The following is a 10571-nucleotide window of genomic DNA, read 5'->3' on the forward strand; positions in this document are numbered from 1 at the left end:
TGCTCTGTATTCTTCCACTGATGGGAATTTGGGGTCCCACAGTAATTTAGGATAGGGAACTAACTAGCTTATCTTGCTGCATCACAATTTTGCTTATGTTTTGTATGAGAATAGTTAATTTCTTTCATAGCTAAACAATTAGCCAGGAGTGTTCAGTATGAATGCCATGAGTTTTGAACCATTTCTGCATGAAAAACCATTTCCTCTCACTTTATGTAAACCAGTTCAATGATGTCAAAGGTGCTTTACTATCTTGAGGACCCACGGATTTTTGTGGTGTCATAGTGCATGTGGTGATACGTAGAAATCAGAATACATAGTAGTGTTCCAGCTTCTACAATTCATGCTTTTCCCTGATTAGCAGTGGCTGTTTGCAGCAATTTTAAACTCTTACTTTGGCAAGGACAGTCCTCAAGTCCAAGAGCATTTGCCRCTGATGCTGTGTTCCCTCCTTTGCTGCAACTCCTTCAAAGATTGCTGTTGTTAGAGCACCTAGAAGTGCAGCAGCTATTTTTTAAACTTCCAAATGCTCAGAAAAATACTCAGTTTTCATTACRCCCCCGCACAGAGTCAGCAAGTCTTGCAAAATCAGGCTCTTGTCATGGGTCATTTGATTTGTCTGGAAAAGGCACTTTTTTTTTTTTTTTTTTAGATTTCTAAAGAACATAGAATCATTGAGTAATTTAGGTAGGAAAATTCAGCCAGGTTGCTCAGGGTCTGCATTCAATTTTTTTTTTTTTTTTTTAGATTTCCAGCACTCTTAAAGGAGCTTCACTTCAATCAGTGGCAGGCAAATATCTCTTAAACAGCCTTCCCATTGTGAATATATTGGATTTGGATATTAAGTCTTTCCTTTGGTGAGAATTAAGCAAATGCTTTGTCTGCCAGGGTGCTACAGAGAACCCCATTGTGTCCCCTCTGCCAGYCCATATATCTTTGCACAGCTGATGGTGACCATTTGTTAGGAGGCAGCAGCTGCCTGCRTGGCCCTTCAATGAAGCTGCTGTTCCAGGTAGAGGCAGCTGCTCTGCCACCAGGTATGGCCAGCAGAGAGGGGAGACACTCCCCAAAAGGTCACTGCCCTCGTGGTGGAGCTGGCTTCTGCCCAGTGCTGATGATTTTCTATCACTCCCTGAAAGATGACAGTTGTCCTCTTTCAAAATGCAATTTAAATGAAATTTGAAGGAAAGAACGTTCTTGCTTTGGATGGGGTGGTGTGTTGTTGTTTTGTGTTGGATGCCATGCTGTTTTTCTTGATCACGTTTCTCAGACAATGTGCTGCTGAGCTTATGCAGTGTTACAAAAACGATCCTGTTAGAGTGGAAATACAGCAACAAATTTTGGGGATTTTTACGGTTTTAATATTTACTATTTAATTTAAATCTTTAATTAACTTAATRTTTAATATTAATCATGTTAATATTTGTCACCATGAATATCTGCCTTATGGTGAAAACTGTGTTTTAGCAAAATTTCTTTTCAGATACTAGAAAATAATACCTCTTCATTTCCACGTCCTCCCAAAATGTCTGTATGTTGTATAATGTTGCATTTCCTATCTTAACTGGCATGTATTTTTATATAAATACACAAAATTCTGTCTCAGGAAGTAAAATCATCTCATGCAGAGCCCTTCATGCAAACCTGTCCACAGCAGCACTTTGTCTCACAGAAAGAAAATAACATTTGTATGGTGTTTAGTCCCAAATGACTGAGTTAACCTTTCATCCCCCACCCTGGCAGCTGTCACCCCATGTCTGGGGAATGCTCCTGCAAGCCGGGCTGGTCGGGACTCTACTGCAACGAGACGTGTTCACCGGGCTTCTACGGGGAGTCGTGTCAGCAGATCTGCAGCTGCCAGAACGGCGCTGACTGCGACAGCGTCACAGGAAAGTGCACCTGTGCCCCTGGATTTAAGGTGAATGAATCCCACAGTCTCACAGTTTTCAGCCCCACCGCCCCCAGTGGGGGGGTGAGAAATTCCTCGAGGTGCCCCCATCATCCTTTCTGTATGACAGTAAAAGGCGAGAGAGCGTATTGGGGTGCTGCTCTATGGGCTCTAACACCCTGAAAAAACATTTCTCATGGCCACAAGTGTTGTGCCACTTCAGTCAGGCTAGGCTGTGTTCTCTGAACCTCTTCAGATGATTGTTAGACTCCATTTTTTATATAAATCAGGATTCTCAGCACTGAAATGAAGCCATTTTTAGGAAAAGTTAATTGCTTTATGAGATATTGGTAAGAATGAGAATGAGCTGTCGAGGTGTAAGTAAATGGTTACACCAAATGGAGGGATGGTGGGTTTCAGTCATCAGCCTCTCATGCTCCATCCACAGAAACCCCATCCAAAAACACTTCTTTTTATAGTTCAGGACAGATTATTCTGCAACTTTTGCACACATTTGCTGTTACATGTGCTTTGGATGCTAATTTAACATTTTACAGTATGACTGTTCTTGTACAAGTAATAAGTGAAAGCTTCAGCCAAATTAGCTCTTAAAAATATTTTACATATCCACATCGTTTACCATAAAACTGTTTCCTTGCTGTATTTTAGTTTCATAAAGAGCTTCTTTATTACTGTCTATTGATCTATACCAGTGGTGTTTCCTATGTGGTCTGAGTTCTCACAGCTAATTACAGAAAATTAATATTTACTTTAAAATTTAGTGACAGCCTGCGACATGCATGGGCTTTATGTTTTCTGGCTTTTGTACCACTTCAGTCAGTCCAGGTTGCATTGTCTGAGCCTCCTCAGATCATTTTTAGACTCTCTTTTTTTTTTCTTTTTTTTCATAATAATTCAGGGTGCTTCTTGTGGTACCCCTTGTCTGCCTGGAACATACGGAGTAAAYTGTTCCTCTGTGTGCAGCTGCAAAAATGGGGCCACCTGCTCGCCTGTGGATGGTTCTTGTGCCTGCAGAGCAGGTAAGTGTCTCCTCAGATTGATTTTACATCTCTGTAACCATAAAATGAAACTGGGTTTTTGAAGTAGAGAAGAGGCAATTTCACGAAAGGCAGACACTTGATGATTCTGCTGCTCTGGGAGGTAAAAAAAAAGGAAAAAGTTCTCAGGAAAGCACTCTGCTCTGCCAGAAGGTTCTGTGGGGTGTGCCCTATTCAAAACCATACAGAATCCCTGAATAGTTTTGTTGAAAATGATGTAACTTTTCTAATTTTTTTTAATTAATCATTTTCATTAATTTTAATTAATTGTTTTTAATTAATAACATCCAGGATATTGACTATAAGCAGTGTGTTAGTCTTGAATCTTTAGCAAATTTTAGACAGCGTTTAGCAAAGTTCGTCATCAGCAGCTGTTGTGGGAATAAAACTTGGGAAAAGTTACTGAAACTTTGAGTTTTCACTACCTAACCTTGATAATGCTTGAATGAACAAAGCCTGGGGAGACAGGGAGAGAGATGATGTTCAAATTGAGTGCAAGAAGTGCAGAATTTATGGGCTGCAAGGACATTTTGCAGCAACCAGAAGATCAAGAARACAAGAAGATAACGAAAGCTCAGTATATGTGTGTTGAAAACTCCCTACCTGGGGAAGAAATAATAAAAAGACTGAAAAAAAGACTAATTAGCATGAGAAGCAAAAAATCAATAACCAATARAGGACAGAATGCTAATCAWTGTGAGAAAATGACATAGTTTAGAACCAATAAATAGTAATGTCTTGATTTACTAAAAATGTCTAAATAGGTGAAAATGTTTTTTGTCTGTGTCTGTCTGGGGTTCAGGCAGAATTTGGTCAGGCACACACACAAATCCTGACCAGGGATGTAAACAAAGGAAAATTATAAATCCTGGGAAGACAATTGAGGGCAGATGTCTCAATTTCCCAGCCAGTGTGTTACAACATTTTTTTCTTGAAATGACCCCTAAATTTAAAGTTATCAATGAAGCACGAGGCAGCCTGATTTCTGTGCATGTGTTTTGCATAGCCTATTGATCAGGCTCGGTGCAGAATTATTTTTCCTTCCACTTGCTGTAAACAAGGTACAAAATTAGAAACTTGGCCTGTGTCACTGGTGCTGGTAACATATGACTGCCTCACACTGTTCCTCTGAATAAAATGGATGATCACATTTCAAAAAATCTATTCACATCTCAGTCTGTCCAGTGTGCAGTCTGCAAATCACTGCTATCAGACATGATCAGTGGTGAATGCTGCATTTTAGACCTGTTTTCCATCACGTTTCTTTTTGTATTTGGCAAGAAGAAATCATCCAAAAGGTCTTCTGTGTTTCTTTGGAGAATCCAATTTATGCAATACTTCCATGGTTGGTTTTTTTTTTTTTTTTTTTTTTTGGTTTTTTTTTTTAATGTACCCATTGCAGCCATATTACAGGACTGTGTTTGAATGCTAGTGGAACAACCGTGAAAGCAGCAGCTTGAGCCTAGGGAAAATATTCCTAATTATTTTCAGGCTACACCTTAACACTCCCAGTGCAGTTTAGTTCTTCTCAGTGAAATGTCAAGGTGTCTCTAATCTCCTTTTCAGATCTTCCATCAGTCTCTCCTTCGTGTTGGCTGGCACCCATSTGCAGATGTGTGCTGTGCACAGATGTTACAAGGTGCCCTTGAATACCTTTGTTCCAGCCCGGACAAGCCCTGAGTCGAAGCTGCTGATAAATCCAGCAGTGGATGTTACCCCATCTCAGAGAAATGCCCCATGGCAGGAGAAAGAACCATCCTCTGAGAGAAACGAGGGAAAACCTCATTAATTTCTGACTTCAATCCCTTTTTTTTGGCAGGTTGGCATGGTGTGGATTGCTCCATAAACTGCCCCAGTGGCACGTGGGGATTGGGCTGCAACTTGACCTGCCAGTGTCTCAATGGAGGGGCTTGCAATGCCCTGGATGGAACCTGCAGCTGTGCCCCGGGATGGAGAGGAGAGAAATGTGAACTGCCCTGCCAGGTAGTTTAATCATTTCACTGAATTTTGTATTTTTTTTCGGAGAATATTGGGTGGGGAGATGTGTGTGTTGTTTATTGTCTTTGTGGCACGAGTCCACAGGGTGCAGGGTCAGGGACATGCACTGACAATTCTTCCACAGACAATTTTCCACCAAATGCTATCAAACTCCTGCTGTTTGACTACTTTTAAGTGTAAATTATGAGAGAAGAATACCAAAAATATGCCCCAAATCAAGCAATGCCATTTTARTTACTTTTTTCTTATGTTTGTGTTACAGTATGAATAAAGAACCTCAGTAAAACATGAGAAGATACTCTTAACACCCAGGCATAAAATATATAAATTCAAATACATATTTTCAAAAAYGTTTAAATTTTTTAATCCAAATGGATTTCTTTTGTAACTGTCTGGTTACAATTATATTTCATGTACACAAAACTGAAATATTTTATAAAAAATYAGTTTTTCTAGCGTTTGTTATTTCAGCAGGGTACTGCAGGGTTTTTTTTTAAGTTATTAAATTTAAAACAAAATTATTAAAATGTTGATAATTAATGATAATTAAAATCATTAAAATAAAGTGCTCTGTACTCTTCTTTTCCCTCCCCCTATCATGCATTCACTTTTGCAGTACATCTGCTTAGCAGGTTGTTGGTTTGATGAAATTGCAAAGGARTCACCTGAAGTGAAGACACACCCTGTGAATTCCCCTCTCATTTCACATTTAAGCTTTTTCAGTTTGGACAAGCTCTGCTGGGCAATAATATGGTGGGAGTAGCTGAACTACAGCAGAAAACTGTAAATCACCCCCCATTTTGAATGAAAACTTGTTCTGCTGAACTGCACTCAGAACACTGAGGCGTGATTTTTGTTGCTTTGCTTTTGGTTTTAACATGAAGCATTCATGTAATGAGTAAAGTGGCAAAGAAAATTGAACATATTCTGGAAAGCTGATGGCAGTACCACCTGTGCTATTTCCAACAATGCATCTCCATCAAAACACTAATTTTTCTGTTCCCTCAAGCAGCTTTGTTTATGACTCAGTGCCTGATTCTGAAGGATGATGAGACCTCCCAGGCTCCATTAGCGCTTCCAAAACTGACATTTTAAAAAAGACATGTATTGCTTCAGAGACATTGCATCATTACTCCAAACTTAGTAAAACAAAGCCTAAAAGCATTTCTGTGTCAGATAATTTAGCATGTCCATGTTCATTGTCTCCCTCTCTCCATCTCCATCAAACAATGTCCATAAGCATTTACCTACTTCAAATGCAAATTCTGCTTCAAAATTCCAGAGCTGGAGAATAAACAAAAAGCTAATTGAAATACTTCCAATTGTCTGAAATGTTTTTCTTGTCTGAGCAGAGACTTTATTTAAATCAATGCATTTYGATTTGTTTCGGTAACTTCAGAACATTAATATCACTGCTCAGATTGTTGTTCAAAATTTGAACTACAGTTTGGACTGCGGTCCAAGTACATAGCAGGCTAAAAATACTGCTTTTCAACAGCATATTTGAGGATTTCCTTTCATTCCAAATCTGATTATATGCAAAGGAAATGCTTAATCTTTCCTTTTTTCTGTGCATAAAAACGTATTGTTGAGATGAGCAAAAGGCTCCTTACACTGAAGTAATGTAAGATTTTGTTCTGCTTTAGGCTTGAAAGACTGGCAGTTGAATAGCTAAATCCTGTGGCACTTGGTTGGAATGTATGCATGAACATCAAAGAACAGCAGATTAATTTTCAAATAAGTTTTATTCAGATTTTTCATGTAATGCCTTGTATTTAAATGATTGGGGTTTAGACCTGACATGTTTTTTTCCTTTTTCCCCTTTCTGTCTTTGTTGTGAGTAACCTCTGAAGTATTACTGTAAATTATATTGGCTTTTTTTCATGCCTTTTTTTTTGTTTTTTCTAAAATTTGCTTCTTACACTTTTTATCCAAGATCAATTTAYTTTTGTACTTTGCCTTGTTTGGAGATTGCAATTGTAAAGAACCTGTTTTTCTCAGTTTCTTACGTTGATCTTGTGTCAAATTATCCATAAGTGTGTGTGCCACCTTTAATGGAAGAAGCAGGAAAAGCAAATTCAAATGTTGAGAAGTTTTCCATGAAGATCAGCYGTGCTTTGCACGGCTGAATACAATGACAGGGGTCTTTGAACTTGTAACTTTAATCTCTCTTGTGCGCTCAAAAAGCATTGCACAGGTGAAATTAAAAGTTTTGTTTTGTGTAATGTCCCATAGCTAAAGATTTTCTCTTTTTGATGAGATAGATGTTGTAGTGCTGGGGGAAATGTTTTTAATCAAAAGAGAAATGTTTTTAATCAAAAGAAAGTGGTGGTTTGCATTATTTACGCAGTGAACTGACAGTGAAGGTATCTTGTAATTTAGTGGTTTTCACTCCTTTTCTTTCAGATTATATCTGTGTGTGGTACYCTTTTTGACCCATAAACATAGATCTCAGGGTTTGATGCAGAAAGGAGACGTAATTGCTTTAGTCTGTGATTTTTCAAGAGGGTGTAATTAATTCTTTATCTTCCCCTCTTTAATGAAACAACCAAAGCGTGGGACGCTGACATGTTCCATTTGCCAGAAGCGTTTTACACCGAGATTGGCCCGGAGCTTCACGAGAGATCCGTGGCTGCTTTTTGAGACAGGACTCACCATGACTGACCATAACTTGTCCTCCTCCAGCTTCCAGCTGCCATCAGCTCAGGGCTGTTGTGTTTTTTGTTGGCACAGGACGGCACGTACGGCATGGACTGCGCTGAGCGCTGTGACTGCAGCCACGCGGACGGGTGCCACCCCACCACGGGCTACTGCCGCTGCCTGCCGGGATGGTCAGGTACAGGACACACCCTTGGGGAGCCTTGACACAGCTTCTCCCCACTGGGACTTGGTTTTGTGGGGAAAGGAAGGGTTTGTGGGGTTGGAAAAAGAGCCCATTCTGTGGCTCCTGTGGCTCACGGGTGGGGAAACTCTCCAGGGTGGGATCTGTGGCAAACAGGCATGGGAAGGGAAACGTTAAAGCTTGGATCCCTTATGAAAGTGGTGATCAGCTGTAAATATCCAAGATTGTTCTGGCAGCCTTGGGGTAAAGCATCACCTCCAGGAATTCAGAAGGCTTCGTTCAGGCAGCCAAGAAGAGGATCARTCGTGCAGAAACTCTGCTGCCATTTCAGTGTCTCAACCTTTTCTTAAGTTGCTCTTCAAGTATTTTGTCCTGTATGAAAATGTCCTCACAAAGTCTTTTCTTTACATTGTGGTTTTAAGAACTGTCTACTTCTAATCAGTCACCAAAATTTTTGTTTGGCACTTGTTGCACCCTCTTGTTGGTGGAGAACAAGAGTTCTTGAAGACAATATGGAACCATGCAGGAAGACAGCTATCATGAAATGTTCCCTGTATCTCTAGGAGGGAGTTTTAGTTCTCACAGGGATTTCTGAGCTTTGAAGTTCGGAGAATTCTTTGATCCTCAGTAAGGTTTAATTTACCCCTCTTGGAGTCTTCCAGACTTGCTCTCTCAGTGTGATGCTGCAATGCTGCAAGGACCATGTTTCACATCACCTGTTTTTGTGGACTCCTTCCATTTAACTACGAGGAGTCARCATGAAAAACAAACCTTAAGTGAGGAAAGCATGTTTATGCTCTGAAAATCAGCAATTTGGGTATTATTTGTGATTTCTGATACATGCTATTATTCTTTAGTATCCATTCTTTTATAAAATAACATTTTTCTTTATTGCCTTGTAGGTTGATAGAATTGTTCTTTTTTTTCCTTCTTTTCTGTGGTGCTTTTACACAAAGTAGTTGGAGGTGAGATTGTGATTTCCTCAGATAGATAGTCATACTACTGTTTTATTCCCCAAACTTTTTTTTTTGTCTGCTCTTTCTTCCTATCTCAGTTGATGGATTGTAAGCACCTTGTTTGAAGTACKTAATACTCTGTGTCTACAATTCAAGTTGATTAGTTGTTGCTGGTTACAGCTTACCTGCTGTTTTTTCTACTTTCTGCTCAGAAGAACATGTCTTTTGTGATTGTTGGGGGTAGGAAGTGGAAATCTCCAGGGGATACATATGCACAGGCAGGGAGAGCTCCTGCTTTGCTCTGGGAGACCAAACCTATCTATTATTTGCTCATTTTTTCTGGATATTAGCTTTTTGACAAGGCCTGTCTCACCATTGCCTGTCAGCCTGAGTTAGTGAGGCTTCTAGAGCCAGCACTCACCTTTTTAATATAAAATATTATCTGTAATATTTTATTAAATAATAAAAAGAGACAGAATTTCTCTGGTTTAATTCTCTTTCACAACCTGTAATGTGACTTCCCATCAGCCGCTTAGGAGGGCAAAAAAGAGTAGAAGCTACCTGAGTGCATTATGATATAATACTATTAGCCTTATGCCATCGAATGCTGTTCTTCGTGACACTACTCCATGTTTATTTTGTTATGAAGTTACTGTCTTCACTTTCAGGTAGCTTCAGGTAATTTGTGTGTGTGCTTGTACACATTTCCACAATCTTACACTGGAATCTGCTCAAAATGTGATCTCATAAATTGCTAAATGTATTAATCAAAGAATACCCACCATAAAAACACAGTTTTGACCAGTTGCTGATCTTGAGCAGCCACAGTGCAGGGGGTTAGAGCYGTCCAAAAGTCCCAGAGGCACCGCTTGAAGTGGGACCTGTGAGTCCTTTAAAATTCAGACAAACAAACAGRGCCAAGAGGTGTGTTAATGCATGGATCCAGGTTGAAACAGGCCGTTTTGAAAGGCCAGACTGAAAATCTGGCAAGGTTTTATAACAGGTTATAAAAATTACCTGGATAGTGTGATTTTAACTAACCGAGAATGTGACTGAGTGCAGCAAGAGACCTTGACCATGCTTGGATTCAGTATGGGAAAGGATGGAATGGAATAGAATAGAATAATGTATAAATAATCCATTATAATATAATAGTGTCATGTAATATAATATAATATAATATAATATAATATAACATACTGTACTATCATACTACACGTAATACAATAATACAATAATGTAATAATATATAATACAATATATGATATGATAAAGGCATAATAATTTTGCCCAGTGAAATCTTACCTCGCCTTCACACTTACAAAGCAAAAAGACTTTGCTAGAGAGAGACTTTGGGCTCAATGATTGACAAAACGGAGTCCCCATCCCTGGGTGATGTCATCAGAGCAGCATGTGTGTGACAGACTAGTTTTGACACGTTGGTGATGTCTAGACACACTTCACAGCATCCAGAGCATAGCTCACTGGAAAAATCCTCCTGTCTGGAAAAATCCTCCTCCTCCTCCTCCTCCTCCCACACTCCACATGTCAGGGCAGTACCCACGAGGAATCGGGGCTTTGTGCAGATACTTAAATTGGGAATGATTAAAAAAAGGAGGGAATACTCCAGGAAAGGGCTCTCAAATAGTTGTGCTGCAGCATTGCATTGCAGGAATAGCAGGAGAATGTAGGATTGAGGAATGAGGTTGGGCCTGGATTTGTGTGGAGAAGCAGGTGGAGGATGTGTGGAAAATACAGGGAGCTTCCAAAATGGAAGAAATTCTGTTAAGAGTAGCTCAGGTTTTGTTGGGCTTTTTTGTTTTTTTTTT

At 39.5% G+C, this 10571-nt stretch overlaps 1 protein-coding gene across 1 annotated transcript in view; it reads left to right on the top strand.

Moving 5' to 3' along the window:
* MEGF10 (multiple EGF like domains 10) overlaps window positions 1-10571 on the top strand; it is an 82830-nt gene that overhangs the window by 46144 nt on the left and 26115 nt on the right. Inside the window, exons 10-13 of the mRNA XM_057378246.1 lie at window positions 1744-1918; window positions 2808-2928; window positions 4766-4929; window positions 7678-7780. Coding sequence (XP_057234229.1) covers window positions 1744-1918; window positions 2808-2928; window positions 4766-4929; window positions 7678-7780 — 563 coding nt within the window. The remainder of the gene's footprint in view (window positions 1-1743; window positions 1919-2807; window positions 2929-4765; window positions 4930-7677; window positions 7781-10571) is intronic.

The sequence above is a fragment of the Malurus melanocephalus genome, unplaced genomic scaffold (assembly GCF_030028575.1).
Source record: "Malurus melanocephalus ecotype Western Australia unplaced genomic scaffold, MMel_1.1 scaffold_350, whole genome shotgun sequence".
In the NCBI taxonomy this organism is placed as follows: Eukaryota; Metazoa; Chordata; class Aves; order Passeriformes; family Maluridae; genus Malurus; species Malurus melanocephalus.